At 41.5% G+C, this 23178-nt stretch overlaps 1 protein-coding gene across 2 annotated transcripts in view; it reads left to right on the top strand.

Moving 5' to 3' along the window:
* Positions 1–22454, top strand: part of CD3E (CD3 epsilon subunit of T-cell receptor complex) — a 67202-nt gene extending 44748 nt beyond the window's left edge. Inside the window, exons 1-9 of one of the 2 annotated variants that reach the window (XM_019716280.3) lie at positions 11697–11841; positions 11953–12061; positions 14000–14020; positions 15484–15498; positions 17004–17024; positions 19125–19352; positions 20174–20341; positions 20885–20931; positions 21802–22454. In XM_019716280.3, the coding sequence (XP_019571839.3) occupies positions 12013–12061; positions 14000–14020; positions 15484–15498; positions 17004–17024; positions 19125–19352; positions 20174–20341; positions 20885–20931; positions 21802–21858 (606 nt within the window). In that variant the 5' untranslated portion in view covers positions 11697–11841; positions 11953–12012 and the 3' untranslated portion in view covers positions 21859–22454. Of the gene's footprint in view, positions 1–11696; positions 11842–11952; positions 12062–13999; positions 14021–15483; positions 15499–17003; positions 17025–19124; positions 19353–20173; positions 20342–20884; positions 20932–21801 lie in introns of those variants that run through there. The other variant, XM_019716281.3, reaches the window with a different exon arrangement.
* The last annotated feature ends 724 nt before the right edge of the window (positions 22455–23178 follow it).

The raw sequence follows: 23178 nt of genomic DNA, 5'->3' as shown, positions 1-23178 counted from the left end.
TTACTACCCACTATGACCTGCCCAGTTAGGAATTTATGATCAGATCACCCTATGAGTTTATCTTCCATAGAACCTCTTTTTTGTCCGCAAGCCACTAAATATTCACAAAATCTTAAATCAGCCACCTGTTTGTGATACCTATTCTGAGACTCTGTGTCCTCTGCCTGAGATATGCAGATGAACTGCCCATCATAGCAATTGGCAAGTTACAACTGTAGCCTGGAATTCTTGCCATTGAGTTCCTACAACAGTGTAGGAGAGAAAAAAATTTTCTTCAACGATCTTAGGGGCACTGGCTGAGTCTGAAAATTAAACTGACAAAGATTAACTCTTAAAAAAGTATGTAAGTTTACAAATTCTTTTGTAACCTAAAGCCTATAAATTTATTTAATATAAGTTTTTTGTGACATGAGAGCCTTCATAAGGAAATGAAGACTCAATGAAACAGTTAAACCTGTATTTTACGCTAGGTTTGATGAAGAGTACACAGTTGTGGGGGCTGGCCCGGTGGCTCAGGCGGTTAGAGTTCCATGCTCCTAACTCTGAAGGCTGCCAGTTCGATTCCCACATGGGCCAGTGGGCTCTCAACTACAAGGTTGCCTGTTCAACTCCTCGAGTCCCGCAAGGGATGGTGAGCTCCGCCCCCTGCAACTAAGGTTGAACCCGACACCTTGAGCTGAGCTGCTTCCCGGATGGCTCAGTTGTTGGTTGGAGCGCGGGCTCTCAACCACAAGGTTGCCAGTTCAATTCCTCGACTCCCACAAGGGATGGTGGGCAGTGCCCCCTGCAACTAAAATTGAACACAGCACCTTGAGCTGAGCTGCCGCTGAGCTCCCAGATGGCTCAGTTGGTTGGAGCGCATCCTCTCAACCACAAGGTTGCCGGTTCGACTCCTACGGGGGATGGTGGGCTGTGCCCCCTGCAACTAAGATTGAACACGGCACCTTGAGCTGAGCTGCCGCTGAGCTCCCAGATGGCTCAGTTGGTTGGAGCGCATCCTCTCAACCACAAGGTTGCTGGTTCGACTCCTGCAAGGGATGGTGGGCTGTGCCCCCTGCAACTAGCAACGGCAACTGGACCTGGAGCTGAGCTGTGCCCTCCACAACTAAGACTGAAAGAACAACAACTTGAAGCTGAACAGCACCCTCCACAACTGAGATTGAAAGGACAACAACTTGACTTGGAAAAAAGGCCTGGAAGTACACACTGTTCCCCAATAAAGTCCTGTTCCCCTTCCCCAATAAAATCTTTAAAAAAAAAAAAAAGGAAAGAATCACAAAGAGAAATGAGCAAATATAGGAGATTTTAAAAAAAAAGAGTAGACAGTTGTGAAGGAGTGATAGGTTAAGCAGTATGACGTAACTGTAATAATCTGAGGAAACAGAAGAACTGTTCAGATTCTCCTGAGTCCCTTTGTCTTTGGACATAATGATGCATCTTCCTTCCAAACATAGGGAGGACACCTCGCATCTGAGGGTTTTATTACTTGTTTCAGGGGAGAAAGGTATGGGATCATCAAAGTGACCTTCCTGCTTTTGCCTTTTTCTCAAACTCCTTCAACTTAAAATATTCAATATGTCAAGGTGCCATAGTTAGGGTAGTGTATCCTGAACCCCATCAAGAGCAATAACATTTGGGGTCCAGCCACCATCAATCTACTGAGCCCCACTTGCTCACACATACGTCCAGTCCTTGTAGCAGGCTGAAACAGCAGTCACAAAAAGATACATACTGTATGATTCCACTTACATGAGGTATCTCCAATAGTCAAATTCCTAGAGACAGAAAGTAGAATGGTAGTTTCCAGTGACTGGAAAGAGGGAGGAATGGGGTATTGGTGTTCAATGGGTATAGAATTTTAATTCTGCAACATGAAAAGTATTCTGGAGATTGGCTACACAACAATATGAATATACTTAACACTACTAAACTGTATACTTAAAAATGGTTAAGGAGGTACATTTTATGTGTATTTTGCCACAATTAAAAAAAAAATAACAATCCTTTAAAAAGAAAAAAATAGGGCCACTGTTTGCTAGAATTTGAGAGGAGAAAAGAACCATTTGGGAAGCCAGAGAGGAGAACACACATAAGTAGACTTCCAGTAAACAGAGTGAACTTCCAGACTGGTCTAGTGGCTGGTGGTAAAGGTTGAGTGAGGGCAAAGTTCAGAGTAAAGTCATCTCACAGCAAGCATTTATGTGCCCATAATACTAATTTCCTGGTCAATTGCTGCCTCCTTCTGTTCATGTTGGGAAGAAACTAGAGACGGTTCTGTGAACCCAGGATGGAAGAAGGCTCTAGAATAGTGATTCTCAACTTAGATGGTACTGTTCCCTAGAGGTTATTTTGGAATGTGTGGGTTGTTTGTGTGGGATGCTAAAGACATATACTCAACCAAATACTGGCACCTTGCAATGCTCAGAACAGGTCAGCAAAACAAAGGGAGGGACTGTCCTACATCCCTCATGACTTTCAAATGGCCCAAGGGACATTTACGGACATAGCACATGATAGAACTTTCACCTCAGTTTCCTGACTTGTTAGTAAGAGCTATTATATTAGGAAAAGTCAGTGGAGGCACTTGAAACTTTTCTATGACTCCCAACCAAGGTTGTAAATAAAAAACAATATAGCATCCTAAAGGGAATGGCAGAGATTAGTATCACTTTGAAAGGCTTAAAGGATGCAGGGATGGTGGTCCTATCACATCCCCATTTAATTCACTAATTTGGCCTTTGAAAAAAGTGGGGAATCCTTGCGCATGAGTGGACTACTGTAAACTTAACCAAGTAGTAGCCCCAATTGCAGCAGCTAAGCCAAATGTAATCTTTATTCAAGCATTCACACACAAGTGACAATATATTAACACTTTCCTGGTCTTGCCTGGGGCTGTATTAACTACTCCACTCTCTGTCATAACATAGACTGAAGAGACCTGAATAATCTGGACATTCTTTAGAACATTTCATTGGCTCACTATATCAATGATATCATGCTAGTCAAATCAAATAACCAAGAAGTGGCAAGTACTTCGAGGCCTTGGGACATGGTCAATAAACCCTAAAGATTTAGGGGCCTGACACATAAGTGACCTTTCTAGGAGTCCAGGGTCTTGGACCATCCAGGCCATCTTTTCTGAAGTAGAGGACATATTATTGGGCTTTGCACTGCCCTCACCACTAAGAAAGAAACAAAATACCTTATATGCCTCTTATGTTTTGGAGGAGCATATTCTATGCTTGGTTTATTTACTATGTGACATGGAACTCTTCCAGCTTTGAGTGGAGCCCAGAGCAGTAAACAGCTCTGCAGCAAGTCCAGGTTGCGTTGCAAGCAGCTCTGCAACTTGGGCCATATTTTGGCACATCTGATGGTAATTAGTATCTGTGGTGGGAAAAGATGCTGTTGGAGTTTATCACAAGCTCTAGTAGGAGAATCATAATGTTGATACCTAGGATTCTGCAGCAAGACCATTCCATCTGCAGTAAAGAACTGAATACCATTTGAAAAGCAGCTCCTGGCATGCTACTAGAGTAGATATACTGGTAGAGTTGAGTAACTGACTATGGGACATCAATCGACCATTAAATCAAGACTGCCTGTTATAAGGTAGGCACTGTCAGCTCTACCAAGTCAGAAAGTTGGGTGGGTACAACAATCCATCATAAGATGGAAGGAATGCAATCTGGATCAGGCATGAGCAGCACCAGAGGATACAACCTGCAGGAGTACCTGGCCCACAGACCCATATCATCCACCACTGCTGCACCAACACTTCATCCTCAAGAAAACCTACAGCTGCATGATGGGCCCTCCCCAAGGACTAGCTGACAGCAGAGAACAAAGCCTGAGCCTTGTTGACTGACGTCAGCTCAGTAAGTGAAGCTAAAGTGGGTTGCTGCAGCCCTACAGGTCCACACAGGAGTGGCCTTGACAGACAGTAGTTAGGGGAAGTCCTCCTAAAGAGCAAAGCTGTTGGCACTGTAACTGGTCATCCACTTTATGTGGAAAGAGAAGGGGCCTGGGTGTAAGAATACGTACAAATTAATGAGCAGTGGTAAATGATTTAATTTATTGGTCAGGGGTCTAGAATGAGCAATGTTAGAAAATTGGGGGCAAGGAAGTATGGAGAAGAGGCATGTATATGGCCCCATGGGAGCCGTTATAAAGTGTGAATATCTTTGTGTCACATGTTAACACCCACCAGAGAACATCCATCATGGAAGAGGCACTACAACACAACGTAGAAGAAAGTGACTTGGCCAGCTAATGTCATTAGCCTCTGTCCTTGGTCATGCCAATACAGGACCAATGGGGTTATGATTGTAGTAGCAATGGTGGCATTAGTGGAGGCTATTTCTGGGTACATGTGGGCTCCCACTCACCAAGGCTGATCTAGCTACTGCTGCTGCCAAAACAGAGCCCAATGCTGAGCCTGACTTAGGACAATCCCTGGAGGAAACCATTCAGCTACAACTTGGTTACATTGGACCCCTTTCCAAACAAACTTAGAAAGGGTTCAATTCATTTGATAGGAATTGATACATACAAAGGCTTGACAATTAAGTTCATGAACTCATGTTAGAAAAAGTGCTACACTGTACACCTGAAGCTGAAGCTGAACAATAATGAATGTCAACTACAATTTTATATATATATATATACACATACGTATATATGTATTATATATATATATATATATATATATATATATATATATATATACACACACACACACACACACACACACACACACAGTTACAAGAAGTGGAGTACAGCATTAGGAATAAAGACAGTGGAAATGTAATGGCTGTGTGCGATGTCAGAGGGGTAGATGGGGGGAGGGGGGTTATCACTGTGTAAGGGATATAAATGGTAAATGTCTAACTATTACATTGTTTTGTACACCTGAAACTAATAAAAAAAGAAAAGAAAAGAAAATGATTGATAAGCAAAAAGAAAAAATGTTATACCTCATTGCTGAATATCACTACAGTCACCTTCGAAGTATTACCCTTGGGAAGTTATGCACCAATGCCAGCACCCAGTCCACCCTTCAAAGCAACTTTGGAACTCTTTTTCTGGAAAGGCCATAAAAGCTATTGTCGTATAACCCTTGATGTCCTGAATGTCATCAAAATATCTTCCTTTCAATATTTCCTTTATCTTCAGGTAAAGAAACAAGTCATTGGGGGCCAGCTCAGGTGAGTAGGGAGGGTGTTCCAATACAGTTATTTGTTTACTGGCTAAAAACTCCCTCACAGACAGTGCTGTGTGAGCTGGTGCATTGTCGTGATGCAAGAGCCATGAATTGTTGGCAAAAAGTTCAGGTCACTTTCTTCTAACTTTTTCCCTCAACCTTTTCAGCACTTCCAAATAGTAAACTTGGTTAACTGTTTGTCCAGTTGGTACAAATTCATAGTGAATAATCCCTCCGATATCAAAAAAGGTTAGCAACATCGTTTTGACTCTTAATTTGGACTGACAGAACTTATTGGTCATGGAAAATTGGCTGACTTCCATTGTGTACTTTGACACTTTATTTCATGGTCGTATTGGTACACCCATGTTTCATCACCAGTGATAACATGGCCCCAAACATCGTCTTGCCTCTCCAAAAGGTCTTGGCAAACTTCAACTCTCCTTTGCTTTTGTTCATCAGTGAGCTCCTTCAGGACCATTTTTGCACACACCTTTCTCATGCCAAGATTTTCAGTTAAGATTTTCTTGTTTCTTTATCGATATTTACTTAGTCTGCTGTGCTTCTCACAGTCAGCCGACGATTCTGATGCACAATTCGACAAATTTTTGCAATGTTTCCATCAGTTCTGCTCATTACTGGCCGCCCTGACCTCTCTTCATCAGTGACGCGTTCTCTCCCCTCAGAAAAACGTTTAAACCATTTGTACACTGCCGTTTTCTTCATGGCATTATCCCCATAAACTTGGACTAACATGTCCCTGATTTCACTTCCACTCTTGCCCAGTTTAACAAAAAATTTAACGTTTGTTCATTGCTCTAATTCAAGCTCAGACATTCTCGCTACGACACACAAAAACACACAACAACAATGATGAACGCCACTCAGCAAGACACCGTCACATATTGACACAAACACAGCTGTGAGACACTGATATACCAAAGTTATGAAACCTTACCGAGCTGTTTGTACAGTGCTGCCAATGTAAGCACATGGTGGCAAGTTCACAAACTTAATTGTCAGACCTCATAGTCTGGGTATGTGTTTGACTTCCTTATCTGAAATGCCTTAGCTAGCCCTACCATCCAAGAGTTCACATACTGCCTAATTAATCAGCATTGGGTCTTTTTTGTTGTTGTTCAATTGGACTATTATTCTTAATTTTTTAATTACTTGTTTCTTTTTTTACAGTTAACGTTCAATATTATTTTATATTAGTTTCAAGTGTACAGCATAGTAGTTAGACATTTATATAATTTATGCAGTGATCCCCCAATTAGTCTAGTACCCACCTGGCACTATACATAGTTGTTGCAACCTTACTGACTATATTCTCTATGCTGTACTTTACACCCCCATGTCTATTTTGTAACTGCCAATCTGTATTTTTTAATCCTTCACCTTTTTCATCCAGCTCCCTAACCTCCCTTCCTCTGGCAAACATCAGTTTCTTCTCTGTGTCTATGAATCTGTTTCTGTTTTGTTTGTTGGGTGGGGTGGGGTGTTGTTGTTGTTCTTTAGATTCCACATATAAGTGAGAACATATGGTATTTGTCTTTCTCAGTCTAACCTATTTCACTTAACATAATATCCTCTAGAGTCATCCATGTTGTTGCATCAGCACGGGATCTTGCATAGCATCACAACGTACCATGGGACCCACTTTATAACAAAGGTGTATAGATATAACCATGGGATCCACAGGTCCTATCATATACCACATCATCCTGAAGCTGTCCTCTGAGTGATCAATGGAATAGCCAACTTTTTGAAGACACATGTAAGGTAACAAATTAGAGATGACACCCTGCAGTCTGAGGTACTATCCTTTACAATGTGGCGTACATCTTAAATCAATGAGTATAATATGGTACTGTGTCCCCTTTAGGGAGAATATATGCATCCAGGAACTAAGAGTTGGAAGTAGAAGTATCCATAAGTAACATTACTCTAAGTGAACCATTTAGGAAATTTGTGCTTCCTGTCTCATTAACTTTAGACTCTAAGTTTCTAGAGGTCATGGTTCCCAGAGGAAGAATATTTCTACCATGGTACACAGCATTGTCCTATTAAACTAAGCCACCTGCTGCCTACAAACAAAAAACGATTCACCCTCTCAGCAGAATGAATCTCTCTTTGTTATCAGGAGAAGTCAGTGCTTCAGGGGATCCTAGAACGCAAGGGTTCAGAGCCGGAAAAGGCATGCCAACCAGGAGTTTAGCTTCCTCAAGGTGTCTTCCCTTAGGTCAGCAGAAGCGCTAGCTGAGGCTGGAGCAATCCAGAATGGGTGACAAAGAAGGGAGATGATGACTATCAGGTGGAACCCTCAGAACAGATGCTATAATTTGTCCTACTAACTTTCCTTTTCTAAGCTTCTCCAGGAAAAGAGCCTGTTTAAGAATGGAGTGAAATTAACTATGTATTGTGCCAAGTGAATACTAGACTAATCAAGGGGATCACTTCGTATATTATATAAATGTCTAGCCACTATGCTGTACACCTGAAACTAATATAAAATAATATTGAATGTCAACTGTAATTGAAAAAAATTTTAAAGGGGTAGGGGGAAAAGAGAAAGGGAATAAGAGGTTCAAATTTCCAGGTATAAAATAAGTCATGGGGATGTAATGTACAGGTTGGAGAATATAGTCAATAATACTGTGATAGCATGGTATGGTGTCAGATGGTTACTTAACTTATCATGGTGATCACTTCTTTAGGTGTATAAATGTTGAATAACTATGGTGTACACCTCAAACTAATATAATATTGTATGTTAGCAATATTTTAACAAAAATATTTTTTTTAAAGAATGGGGTGAAGGGGCCGGCCGGTGGCTCAGGCATTTGGAGCTCCATGCTCCTAACGCCGAAGGCTGACGGTTCGATTCCCACGTGGGCCAGTACCAGATGGCTCAGTTGGTTGGAGCGTGGGCTCTCAACCACAAAGTTGCCGGTTCGACTCCTCGACTCCCGCAAGGGATGGTGGGCTGCACCCCCTGCAACTAAGAAGGAACATGGCACCTTGAGCTGAGCTACCACCGAGCTCCCGGATGACTCAGTTGGTTGGAGTGCATCCTCTCAACCACAAGGTTGCCAGTTTCAACTCCCGCAAGGGATGGTGGGCTGTGCTCCCTGCTACTAACAACGGCAACTGGACCTGGAGGTGAACTGCACCCTCCACAACTAAGACTGAAAGGACAACAACTTGACTTGGAAAAAGTCCTGGAAGTACATACTGTTCCCCAATAAAAATCCGGTTCCCCTTCCCCAATAAAAATCTTTAAAAAAAAAAAAAAAAAAAGAATGGGGTGAAATTATCATATAGCAATTAGAGCAGTACAAGGGTAAACTGTGTGTGCTGTGTTCTCTGACCCACATCCACCCTTGAGGACTACTCACTCCCACACCTGCTAGGATTGTGTCCCTGAGGGTCACAGCTGAGCCTTTTCCCAGGAATTGTCCTCAGTAAAGCAGCTGCCTCCCCCAAATTCACACTCCCTCCCTGGGAACAGCTGACATGGAAGACTAGATGATCTTCCTTAATTGAGGACCATACTGAAGGGTAGTCCCAGCCCTCATGAGAACACTCCATGGGATTGGCTGAGGTCTCTGTTGCTACCTCATTGTAGTTCACCTTCTCCCTCTGCCCAGTCCTGCTTCCTCTCCTTACAGGTGCTGTTCCAGCACTCCCTCAGGGAGCCGCCTGCACACAAATCTTCATCTCAAAGTTTGTTTCCCAGAGAACTCGAATGATGACAGTGCATATTTAGAGATAAGAAAGTAACCACCAGAAGAAACGTTTACAAAGTTCAAAGTGGTTTTCTCTAGGAAGAGGAATAGGGCTGAGGCAAGGTTGGGCAGGGGACTGTTGTTCCATACAGAGGGTGCCAAAAAAATGTATACTCATTTTAAGAAGGAAAAAAACTGTATTAAAATTGTAATACTCAATACGTACCAAAAACAAAATATGAATACAAGTCATGTTTGACTTCCACAATTACAAGAGGTGCTCAAAGTGGTTAGCATCTGCATAATTTTAATATAACTTTTTCCTTTCTTAAAATGTGTGTACATTTTTTTGGCACCCTCTTTATATACTTTTCTGTGATCTTTGTTCTTTTTAACATGTGCATATATTATTTCCATAATTAACTTTTTCATTTAAAATGTTTTAAGGAATTTTATACTGTTACTTCCATTTTAAACCTTTCAATTGCTTTCCATTGGCCTTACAATAATCCTTAAGAATCTTTAACAAGGCTTGTAAATTCCACCCCATCTGGCCCCTAAGTTTCCTGTCCCTTTTTTTTTTTATTTTTTATTTTTTATTTTTTTTGCCATTCCCCCTCACTCTCAGTTACCTGCCTTTCTGGACTTCCAGGTTTTTTTGTTTTTTGTTTTTTTTACCTAAACCATACGGTGCTATATTTGTGGCATAGATATTATATATAAAAACATTAGAATAAGTGTTATTTTTCTTTGGCATGTAAGAAATGAGACTCAGATAACCTACCCAAGATCAGATAGAAAGCTAGGTCTCCTGGACTTAGTCACTGCTCTTTTCAGCATATTACATGCTTCCTTTTTTTTTTTTCGGTTCAGGACTATAATTTTATTTTATTTTTTATTGGTTTCAGGTGTACAAAACAATGCAATAGACATTTGTACTCCTCACAAAGTGATACCCACCCTCCCCTAATCTACTACCACTCTAACATCGTATATAGCTGTTACAATTCCATGGACTGTATTCCCTATGCTGCACTCCACATCCTGTGACATATATATATATATATATATATATATATATATATATATATATATATATACATATATATATATATTCAAGAAACTACAGATATATATATATCTATATATATATATATCTGTAGTTTCTTGAATGAGCCTCTCTTCAATCTCTGAGCTCTAAACATGCTTCTCCCTCTGTCTGGTCTGTAATATTTTACTTGTCCTCCCCTCCACCTGGCTCACTCCTATTCATCCATCATATTTCAGTTTAGATGTCACCTTCTCAGGGAGACCTCCTCTACCCACTGGACTACATTAGTCCCCTTTTATCGTTCCCACACCACCTGTATTACCTCTTTCTCGGCATCAATCTCCTGAAAAACTCTGTTTACTACCCACATTTCCTTCACCCTTCACGAGGACCGTCTATCATGTTACTGTTGTATCACTAGCACCTACACAGACTGCAGTGTAGTAGACATTAAATGCGTACTAAATCAATGAATCTTGTCAAAATGCTTTCTAGGATTCCAACTCTGTGAAAAATGAGGTAACTTTTCTGAGCCTCAGTTTGCTCAGGTATAAAATGGAGATAAAAATAATACCTATCTTAAAGGGTTGTTGTCGTGCGGGGCGGCCTGCGGGGTCTCAGCTCCCGCTCCCCACATAAGAATGCAGGACATGGTGAGGCCAAAAAGGAACACCCTCGGAGCCATAGGTAGGGGAGTCACACCACTATATTCTCACTGGAGGCTGGATTCACACGACGTGCAACCTGCTGTCCACTTTTTTGCCAACCGACCGACCCCACTTGCTAGCTGCAATCTGCCATGCTAACTGCAATCCACGCTTGCTAGCTCAGCCACCATCTTCTTGCTAGCCCCCATTTGCTGCTAGTGTAGCCACAGCAGTTATACTAGTGGCCAATGGCTCATTGGTTACAGCTGACGGCCAACTACACAGCTGATGACCATCCAAACACAGTTGATGGCCATTTACTACCTGAACCAGCACCTTTCCACGTGAGGCCGAGAGCCTGGAAATTGCACTCCTGGCTCTGTCCCCACAGTTGTTTTGAGGATTAAATGAGATATGTTGGTAAAGCCCTTAACACAGTGCCTGGCACAGAGTAGGCATCTGATTAATGCATGCTTAAAAATAAAGACAGGCTGTATCAGTTTACACTCATGTCAGCAGGCTTTGAGACTGTCACTCTTTACCCTTTCCAACATTGAATACTGTGTTTTTAAATATTTTTATAAATATTACAGGCCAAAAAAAAAATGGCATCTCATGGTTTTAAGCCAACATATATTTCCAAGCCAACAGCTTGTGTTAATAAGACAGCTGCACCTTGCTGCTCCAAGCCTGGTACACTATAAAGAAAACAACTATTCGGTGCTCCCCTCTCTTCCTGCCACAGCTAGTTTGGGGGGAGAGGTATCTGAGAACAGAGTCCACAAATATATGGTAATGGAAAGAGAACTGACTCTGGGTCTTGAACACACAATGTGATATATAGATGATGTATTATAGAATTGTACACTTGAAACCTACATAATTTTACTAACCATTGTCACCCCAGTAAATTTAATTTTAAAAAGAGAGAGAGAATGAAGCCCCAAATGTGGAGGTGCCCTGTGCAAAGCCTGGGCGGCTGAACTACAGGTATTTCTCATTGTAGCTTCAGTTTCTGCCAATCTTCTTGTCTGTCATATGGGAAGATATGGGGCCCAACTCTCCCCAGCCAACCCAGGTGGTTGCCTCTGCGTTAAACGTTTCCAAGTGACGTAGAAACCTGCAGGCCCAGAGGCCCCTCCACACTTCCTGTGTGGGGTTCAGAAACCCGCTTCCCCTCCCAGCCTTAGGTGCCTGCTTCGGAAAATGGTGAGTCTCCCTCTCACAAAGCCGCTTTTTTAATCCCAGCATTGGGAACAATGGCCCTAGGGTCTTCATCTTCAGCGGGATTTTGAAAAAGTCCTTTGGTTTCTTTTTCAGAAGTAATAAGCCAACTGGCCTCCGCCATCTTAGCTAGAGTAAGTGTCCAGTGAGAGAAGGATGCAGTCAGGAAATCTCTGGAGAGTTCTGGGACTCTGCCTCTTATCAGGTGAGTAGGATGAAATGAAAAAGGGTGGTGTTTCTCCAGACCATGGGAAGGCTCACAGCCTAACCTGGTGCTGCCCAGTGGTACCAAGGGGCCTCATGTACTAGAAAGATGTAAGGAACTGTGTAATGTTAGCATAGGGAACTAGGGTTGGAGGCTAATGGAGACGCGTGCCCCAGGCACCTGGGAGATCTTTCAGGAAACAGCCAAAGAAAAGCAGTTGGGATGATCATATCTACTGAAAACAAAGTTGTCTCTATGCCTTCAAGAATGAGCTTGTTCTGTCTTAAGGAACTACCCAGCCCTTAAGAACTAACACAAAAGAGATTATAAAAGCAAAGTAAGCATAGCACCTTGTTGTGAGGAGACTACGTAGTTGAACCCAGACTCTGCACAGGGTATGGCAAACTTTGTATCTGAGATAATAAAACACTTTATAATTTCAGTCCTTTTCAGTTAATCAATAGCTTTCAATTAGTTTAGTTCTTTATGAAGCAAAGTGAAATATAAATTGATAAATAACCAAGAGCATTTCCATATCTCATGTAAGATAGATTTTTTTTTAAGTTACCATTTATTGAGTTCCAGATACCATGTAAAAAAATTCTTTACATGTGTTAACTAATTTAAATCTTACCTCCACGTTGGAAGGTAAACATCACATCCCCTATTTTATAGAAGAAGAAATTGATACTCAAAGAATTTAAATGACTTGTTTAAAACCATACAGTAAGTGCTAAAGCTGATGTAGGAAATCAGAACTGTCTGTGTACAAGAACTTTACTCTTAATGACTAAACTACAGGGAGCAAAATGGCTCACAATGGTTTTACTTCAGAGACCTAAAAAATGCTATCACAGCTAAGGCACCGATCTCAGAACCACAGCCATGTCTGCACTTCCTGCTTCATCTTGGGTTTCTCAAGCTTGAATGTACACACAAATCACCTGGGGATCTTGTTAAACTGTAGCTTCTGCTACAACAGGCCTGGATTAGAGATTGCGATTCTGTATTTTTAATAATCTCTCAGGCTTATTAGTTTGCTACTGGTCCAAGGAAAACATTTCGAGTGTCAAGGTGTGCCTCCTGCAGAAAGTAATCAGGCATTTTCTTAGAGGCCCTATAGTATAACTATGTTTTTCAGAGAGAGAGAGAGAGAGAGAGAGAGAATACGAATATCAAAGAATCAAAGACCCAAGCATCTCCAGCGATTTGGCCTCATGAGAATGTTCCTAGTCTGCTTTGGGTATGGGGTGTGGGGAGATATGTGTCACCCAGTGTAAAGGCTATTGGTAAAAGAGAGGGCCAGGTATACAGAAAACTTTCAGACAAATTCAGGAAAACTGGTCGTTGTAATCCTAGTTATTGCTGAGTGAGGGGATCTGAAGGGCCCAGTGGAAATGTGATGAGGCTCTTCAGTGCACAGGCTATAGCTGATGAGTAATCAGAGTTTCAAATATTTTCATCTCTATCTCACACACAAAACAAATGGAAAAACTGAACCATCAACCAGAAAACAGGAGCCAGAGATGGAACAAAAATCTCAATGTTTGTGTGTAACCAAGAGCTTGTTTTTCTTCCACAGTCAGAGACCAATTTTCAAAATGGAGGGGTGGCTGCAAAATTCTTTTTCTATTTCTCTAGTCACCCAAAAAGCAGCCCCAAACATTTCTAACTTCTGTTTGTCAAATATTGCGTGTTCATGTTTAATGCTGGAAGAAGCTTGCTTGCTCTGTTTCATCCCAAATTCATCCCTGGTTAATAATACTCAGCAGCATGTGTCAATCATCTGGGCTACAGGATTGACTGTGATCCAGCAGTGTTTGCGAAGGACTTTAGATGTTCCGAAATGGTCAGACAAGACCCCAGCACTTTTTCTGCTTAGAATTTCAGCACTCACAACATTTACTAACTCTCTTTTTCTTATTATTTAATTTCTAGTTGGTGCTTGGGGGCAAGAAGGTAAGATATGCTTTCTTTTCTTGTCATGAATTCAGCCCAGCTTTGTTTGTATTTATGAGGGGAGCTTTCTCTAGACCTCCCACCGAACTTCCACAGAGACCAATGAAAGGGTCTCTACCATCTTCTCCTTTGCCTCTTCTTCCTAAGTCTAGAGATAGTTCTGGCTGTAACAAACAAGAGGTAAACAACACAGATCATAGGAAATAATGAGTCTTAACTATTCAAAATAAAAAAAATTGAGGCTGCTAAATTAAGTTGAAAGTGCCAATGGTTTTCATTTGCTTGCATTTCACATTTCATGTGAGATTTTGTAGAGGGTATGTGCTTTGGATGCATGAATGGGGATGCAGCAAATAAGCCTCTGGAGCAGCATTTGAACACACATTCAGAACTACATGTCCAAATACTCTGAGTGTGTGTGTGCATGTGTGTTCATGTGTGTACATGCATATGGGTGTACCTGGCCAGGACTTAATTTCTCAATCATAGCAGTGGAGTCAAGAGTGTCCCAATATTGGAAGTCTTTCTATTCAATCAGCTCCTCCAAACTGAGTAAACCAATTTTGTATTTAAAAGTGGTCATGCTGCCAGGCTCTACTCTGTTGCACTGCCTAATATGTAGTATAGTTGGGATTTTTTTTTTTTTTTTACCATGCAGCATGTTTAATGTTACATTATTGGCAAAAGCACTGATATGCTTCAGGATAAGTCCCCTCTTCTGCCAGATATTGCCATTTAGAGTTAATTTTTGGTTATCATTTGATTGATCCCCAGTGTAGACCTGTTTTTTCTAGCTTTATCGAGATATAATTGACATATAACATGGTTAAGTTTAAGGCATATATATATATATATATATATATATATATATATATATATATTCAGCAGAATTTTAATACAGTTTTTTCTTTTCTTAAAGTGCGTATACTTTTTTTACACCTTCTGTAGTATATATATATATATATATATATATATACATATACATATATATACATATATATGTATATATATATATGTACACCGAGGGTGCCAAAAAATTGTATACAAGTGGGCACTTTGGTCAACGTTGCTCAAGCAATAGTTTGCTGTAATCAGAAGTGTCTGGACGCTGATGGGAACCACTCTGAGCACCTCTTGTAACTGCAGAAGTCACACGTGATTTGTATTCATCTTTTATTATTGGTATATATTGAGTAGTATAATTTTAATAGAGTTTTCCTTTCTTGAAATGTGTATACATTTTTTTGGCATTCTCTGTATATGATTACTTAGAATCCATTTTTCTAAATAGCCATCAGTTGTTTAAGGACGTATGGCTCAAAATTGCTTTTCATGTACAGCTATGGGAATTTGAAGATCCATTGTTTTTTAAAGGAAGGAAGAGTCCTAACTCATGGGAGCAAGATCTGATCTTAGTAGCTGATAGAAGTATTTCTAATGATTTTTTATCATTTCTTTTTCAGACAATGAAGTTGCTGGTAAGAGGATTTTTGTTCTATACAACCTCTTTTCAAGTGTGGAACAAAATGGTCGTAGAGGACAATCACCACACCAAACACTGAGAACCAGAACTAATAGAGGGAAAATACAAGTATCTTGCAATAGAATATGTATGGGATGTGCCTATGTTTGTTTGTTTGTTGCTAACTGTCATGTCTAATTATAGCTGAGAGTAATATGTATCCCTGAGCATACATTCAGGGAAGAGAGTTGGAGCCACCACAAGTTTTTGTGTAAATCATGAGCTCATTAAAGGCAGAAACAGTGTCTCATTTACCTGGCCCAGTGCCTGGCACAGAGTAAATGTACACTTTTTGAATGAAAAAATGATCATACACATGAATGCATCACTAATTCCCTCCCTTCAAGAAGTTGGTCTTGTGTGAGACATAAATAATTGATAATATAATGTGATATGGGTAGATACAGAGTAAAATAAAACATAAAGAGTGAAGTGGTCAACTCTGCAGAGAGTAGTTGGGAAAGGCTCCCCAGAGCAGGAGATTCTTGAGCTGAGTTTTAAAGGCTGAGTTTGTATTTTAGGGAAGAAGATTTTAGGCAGAGGAGGCAAGGCTGTGTAGTCTGAGGTTAAGGGTCCAACTCTGAAGTTATACAGCCGTATCTGAATCCTGGCTGGACTCTTACTTGCTGATTTTCTTTGAATAATTTATTTAACTTCTCTGTGCCACAGCATCATCATGTGTAAAATTGAAGTAATAATGATACTTAACTTGTAGTATTGATATGAGGGTTGAATGAGTAACTCACTTAGAACATTATCTGGCATATAGAAGGCAGTAGGTAAATTTTAGCTATTATTATGTAGGAAGCATGCAGACTAGATAATAAGCATTAAAGTTTATTAACATGTATGTTCTAGGTATTGCCCTGAATATTTTACCTGAATTTCCTCTTCTAACTCGACCATCCCTATTCTACAGATAAGAAAACCAACATTAGAAAATAAATAAATAGTCCAATCACAGAGATAAATATAAATGCAGATGCAGCTGATACTGAGGCTCATTTTCTTAACCATTATGAAACACTGTCTCCAGATGTATGTAACATCTTTATGAGCATACATCCTATTTCTCAGCATAAATATCTAGGTCCTTGGATGAGCATGTGTAAGTCTAAGCTCTGCTACTAAATTTGTACCAATAAAAGTTGTAAACAATTTTCTTTACATTTCTTTTTCAAACAAACACACTAAGCAGAGTGAAATGTCTGTTTACTTTTAAATTATTGTATTTATGATTTCTAGTATATTTAACATTTCTAAAAAATATCAGTGCTGAAAAATTATTTCTAAGTCAAAATAATATCATCTGGGCTACAGGATTGACTGTGATCCAGCAGTGTTTGCGAAGGACTTTAGATGTTCCGAAATGGTCAGGCACGACCACAGCACTTTTTCTGCTTAGAATTTCAGCACTCACAACATTTACTAACTCTCTTTTTCTTATTATTTAATTTCTAGTTGATGCTTGGGAGCAAAAAGGTAAGATATGCTTTCTTTTCTTGTCATGAATTCAGCCCAGCTTTGTTTGTATTTATGAGGGGAGCTTTCTCTAGACCTCCCACCGAACTTCCACAGAGACCAATGAAAGGGTCTCTACCATCTTCTCCTTTGCCTCTTCTTCCTAAGTCTAGAGATAGTTCTGGCTGTAACAAACAAGAGGTAAACAACAGAGATCATAGGGAATAGTGAGTTTTAACTATCCAAAAGAAAAAAAAAAATTGAGGCTGCTAAATTAAGTTGAAAGTGCCAATGGTTTTCATTTGCTTGCATTTCATATGTGATGTGAGATTTTGTATAGGGTATGTGGCTTGAATGCATGAACGAGGATGCAGCAAATAAGCCTCTGGAGCAACATTTGAACACACATTCAGAACCACATGCCAACTATCTGTTGTCATTATACTCAATTCCCAATTATTAGCAAGACAGAATGACTTGCTTACATTCTGTGTGATCTCAGCCGGAGAGCTGCCTGAGCAACTGGGTCAGAACTCAGTTCTGTTCTCCGTTGTAGCAGGACCTAAGAAGGAAAGGAAGAAAGTAACTAACATTTTTTTCTTGAGCATCTGCTGTGCTCCGTCCATTTTCACCTTCATCATCCATGTAATTCTCACAGATACCCTGTGAGATAGATGTTTTATCTCCATTTTCCAGATGAAGAAACTGAGGCTCAAAGAATTTATATGTCTTGCGCTTGGTCACAAAGCCTAAGGCAGATCTGGAATTCAAACACAGGGCTTCTGACTCAGTCCAGGGACCTTTCCCCAGCAGCATACTGTAGCAAACACTGCCAACAAAGAGAGGGCTATCTCTGAGCACCACCACTTCTCCTCTCTTGCAGCTGTCACACCCAGGCTCAAACATTGCCTAGTGCTGCCCAGTGTCCCTGCCACAAGTCTTCCAGGAAATGAGGATACACCCCAGCCCCACATTCCTGGGGCAAATTTGCCTGCTATGGGGACTGTGGCTGGATCCCCAAGTGCTATTAATGGATTTCAGTTGTCCACTCCAATAGTTCTTCCCTCTAACAAAAATAATTGAAAGTTGATTATACTCAGGGATATTTAAAATAAAGCCCTCTTTTATTGGAATAACCATTCACTTAAAACGTGTATTGCGCATCACATAATTTAAGGGCAATAACAGAAAAATGGTGCAGAATAAGAAGAAAGATGTTTGATCTTTATTATGAGAGATTCTGTTGGTTATAACAAAGAACTCCTGATTAATGAAAAATGGGTAAGCCCAGGAATCAGCGATTCAAAAATGTGAAGGTCTCTATCTCTGAGAAGACCCTTTCAAATCTGTCTGGAATATGATTGTTGCTAATGCAAGAAGATAAGCTTGAAGACTTCTAGGACTTTTTCAGCTTTAGGATTTGAAGGCTTTCTGAGCTTCAGTGGATCTAGATCAAGAAGCACATGCTGGTATATTCTCAGTTTGATGTATCTGAGTTGTATCTATAACCTTACCTCATGGGCTAACTACACACTCGTATCTCCCCTTTAAGGCCCTAAAGGATGGGACCTCTGGGAATTCTTGGAGATTGTGTCCAGTCCTACTTAAAAATTTTACCTACAATTTAAATTTAAACCAAGGTTATTTTCTTGCCATTCTTTCATTTTTTCCATTTTCAAGTGAATTTGCATATATACTGAAAAGTAAGTTTATCAGTCTTTTATGCATGCGGTATCTGAGGACGCAGGTCAGTGTGGATAGAAGAGAAGAAATTGATTGAGAGAGATCAACCCCAAGAACTGAGGTCCTCCCAACATCATATTTCCAACTCCCATTTTAGAAACCTTCCAAATAGGGACTTTTATAGGTTTCTCTTTACTTCTAGCCTCCCCTTCCCAAGTTCCCATGTCCATGCCTAAACTCTGAAGGCACCTTCAAAAGGTTCTTTAGTCTCCCTTTCATACCCTCTATCCAGCAGAATTCCCTTTTGACAAGAAAATCTAAGACCTGCATGACAGAGGACTTTCTGCATTTGGTTGGTTCTTTTGTTACTAATTTGTCTTTTCTGAAATCTTATTGGTTTCATCTTCTAATTTCCCTTCTCTTCTCTCCCATTTCCAGCATATAAAATCTCAATCTCTGGAACCAGGGTATTGTTGACATGCCCTGAGGATTCTGGGTCTGAGAAAATAATATGGGAAAAAAATGATGAAAAGGTACGTGCTAGTCCTGAGGGCCAGCAATTATTATCAGTGGATAATTTTTCAGAAGCGGATGACAGTGGTTATTATTCCTGCTACATAAGTACATCAAAGAACCGTCGCAGTTTTCTCTACCTGAAAGCAAGAGGTAATATAAGTCTCCTGCACAAGCACTACCAGATTCTTTAGGGAGGACCATTTCAAAAGGGCATTCTCAATTATTTCCCCTAACCCAACTCACAGTCCCCTGGAATCTTTGTGTTTCTCCTATACTCAGTACTGGGACTCTCTGAGGCCACACAGTATCAGTGTTTCCTGAAACATAGATTGAATACCAATACGGGAATGTCTGGGTAAGCTCAGTCAGCGCTTGATCTAAAACAACCCGAGGAACAGGATTGGGTCACTTGTATTACAGTATATCCAGAATGATGGCACACTGATATGAGTTCATCTGATGCTTTATCCAGAGATAAATTCTTCAGGAAGAAAGGAGACTCAGAGCTACGATAATAAAATGTCATAAGCTAAGGCATAATAACAAACAATAATGATAACTAACATTTTCTGAGTGCTTATTAAGTTTTAAGCACTATACCAAACACTTGGCATGCCTTGAGGATTCTGGATCTGAGACAATAATATGGATTGTTTTCCTGTAATCCTCTCAACAACCATATGAGTTAAGTACTATTTTATTCCCACTTTATAGATGAGGGAACAGAGTCTTTGTGAGTTGAAAATACATTTCACAATTCTCACAGCTGGTGACTAATGGAGCTGGAACTGGAACCCAGACTGTCTGATGCCAGAGCTTCTACCCAGAACAGCCATACTTTGCTTGTGGTTATTGAAAGGGAGGGCTCTGGCATGGCCAGCATGTGAGTATTGAAGGGAGAATCACCTTCATTTGTGTCTTCCTTTTTCGGTGAATTTTCCTCTTCTCCCCATCCCCCCACCCCCGCGAAGTATGTGAGAACTGCGTGGAGGTGGACCTGATGGCTGTGGCCGCGATCATCATAGGCGACATCTGTGTCACTCTGGGCCTGCTGCTGCTGGTGTATTACTGGAGCAAGAACAGAAAGGCCAAGGCCAAACCTGTGACCAGAGGAGCGGGTGCTGGGGGCAGGCCCAGGGGTAAGACCATGAAGTGGGGTTAAAAGACATTCCCACCAAGGGGGATGTCCAGCCTGGGCCAGGATGGGCAGCAAGTCCATGGCTAGGTCAAGACAGCTTCTATAGAATATTCACCATGTTGCCAAGATCTCAACAGAAGCTTTCACATCACAGGTCACTCTTCTCCTTCCCATCTTAAAAAAGTATACAAAAGTTTGTTAACAGGATGTGCTTCCTCAAATGCCTGTCAGTATTCTGGAATAATCAGATTTCACCCCTAATCTGTGGGGAGAGAGACCTCTGGAAATTACTTTCTGCCTTTTCTTTTCCCTTCTTCAATGAGAAAGGAAACAGTGGAAGAACCTTAAGCTGAGGAAAGTCACAAAATGATAAGAACAATATGGGAGGTGTTAGTGATGAAGGAAAGAAAAGAGAACGTGGCTGGAAAAAAGAGAGAAGTAGAGGAGAGAACAAAGGGGTTTGCCATCCTTCACCTGGGTCTCATTGCCACAACACTGGCATTCCTGCATGGAAACAAACCCTTCCCCCCTCTCTCCTCTGCAGGACAAAACAAAGAGAGGCCACCACCTGTTCCTAATCCAGACTATGAGGTAACAAGGGATAGAGTGGGGAGAAGGGGGTAAGCGGGACCATCCATCTGGCCTGCCAAACGCTTCAAAGCCCCTCACTCAGTCTCCAGAACAGCCCACCATGTGACTGCCTTTGCCTCCTTCATGGTAGAGCAAGACTATCTCAAAGTCTGCATGGCTTCCACCACCAACGAGTGGTGGTGGTGGGAGAGAGTGACACTCCTCTTTCAGTCTTCTTTTTTTTTTTTTTAAATTCATTAGCTGGGACACGGCGATGGGAAATACCATATATGTAAATGCTAACATGATAAACTCAGGACTGATGTTCCACCAGAATGCACCAGGACAGTCATACCAGTTATTGTATTATTAAAATACTCCATTGGTAAATAGCCCCAAGTTTCCTCCACCTTCAACACACAGTGCCAGAATTAACAGACTCTCCCCCACTGGACTGCCTCTTGTTTTGGCAACTGAAGAGTTAATAGCAGAGAACCATCACGATTGTTCTGATTGGTTGCTGCGTGTATACTACCAATTGTTAAATATTTTGAATATCACACTTGGACAAATTCAACAAATACTTACTGAGCACTGGCCAAGCATGTGGTATTCACTCTCCCATGAGTGACTTCATTTAATTCTGACAAAGGCCCTGAGAAGTGGGCCTTTAGATTTTCATTTTTGTGATGGGAAAGCTGAAACTCACGGAAGGAGGTGACCAGATCAAGTCTATTGCCAGTCAAAGTCAAGTTAGAGTGTGAGCCTGCCTCCTGACTCCCAGACCAAAGTTCTTTCTAATGTACTAAAACTAGATCTTCAGAGACTGTCCTTTTTTAGGAACCACTTCCTGCTGCCCTGCTGACCACCCCCCCTCTATTCCACCCCCAGCCCATCCGGAAAGGCCAGCGGGACCTGTACTCTGGCCTGAATCAGAGAGGCATCTGACAGCTCCTGAGGACCCCGCCTCCCATTGGCCCAGGCCTGGCTCTCCTCCAGGCACCCTGCTGCTCCCTGTTCCCTGGGCAATTCTTGGACTCCACAGAATTGTTCCTCTGCCTTTTATGGAAGTCACACTTGCAGCCTTGTCCCCAGCTCCCTCTTTCCGCCTTCTCTGCTGGTGACCAGTCCTAGGATATTGCTGTTTCAATGTCCTTTGAAATATCATCGCTACTCACCCCCTCACAGCTGGCCTGCATTCTTGTCAGGACATTTATTTCTGTTTTTCACCACCACCTCCAATTCCTTCCTTCCCTGGTGGATGTTAATTCTCCCTTCGGTTACCTCCTTTTTCCTGTGTGTAAAGCGCCCCATCCCTATTTTATCTACATTTCTATTTTTCCAGCTCTCTCTTTGGCAACTTTCTGTGGGAATAGACTGGATAAATGTTGGCAGAGGTCTTGGCCAAGTCACAGAGCCTGGCCCAGAGCCAGCCCTTTGTTTCCTCTCCCGTCTCCACTGTTGGCCCCTGGATGATAATTTCCATCTCCAGGCTCCTTGTCAGCTGAGAGAGAACAGAAATAAAGTGTATTTGGCTGAAAGAACTGTTGTCCCTCTTTTCTGGGATGCCTCGTTTCCTGAAACAACTCAGGTCCTCCCTACCTTTGACTAAATTCCCGGCCATGATCCCAAAGGCAAGTACAACCTATTTTCACAGTGCTGGAACATTATCTGAAGCTCTCTGTGGAGAGGGCATCAGGGAATAATGAGAGAGAGAGAGAAAAGAGAGAGAGAGAGAGACAGACAGACAGACAGAAATTAATCATTTGACTAACTTTTCTTAGAGAAAAACATCAAGGGTGGCAGAGACTGACAGAATGGTCAGTTCAGAAAATGGGTGAGACAGAAACAGAGACCTTAAAAGGCAGATGAAGGCAGCAGATGAGAAGAGTGGAGGCGTAAGGGCATGGGGGATGGGACACAGGTTTCCACAAGCTGCCTTGGAGGAAGAGATGCAGAGCCAGTGCTGGAGGAAGTGGGGGAAGGAGGTGCTGTCAAGCAGGGCCACGCCCTCCACTCGGAGAGGCAGTAGCCTGCAGCCACAATCAACTGCGGTTTAGCAGCCAGGATGTGGGCTGTGCACTGCCGCTGAGTGAGGGTGAGAGAGGTGCAGCAGCAGCCAGAGGTGAGTGTGGCAGGGCTTCTTAGTCTCCCAGGGCACACGCTCAGCTTGCAGACAGAAGAGGCCAGAGAACTGAGGATCTTTCTTAGTCCAACTCAAACCAGCGGGCTCTCTTCTCTCCCTCTCTTACTCAGAAAACTCCCTGC

This window comes from Rhinolophus sinicus, chromosome 14, assembly GCF_057876585.1.
Source record: "Rhinolophus sinicus isolate RSI-liver-muscle chromosome 14, RSI-T2T, whole genome shotgun sequence".
Taxonomy (NCBI): Eukaryota; Metazoa; Chordata; class Mammalia; order Chiroptera; family Rhinolophidae; genus Rhinolophus; species Rhinolophus sinicus.
Note: the sequence above shows the minus strand (reverse complement) of the source record. Positions and strands in the feature narration are given on the sequence as shown.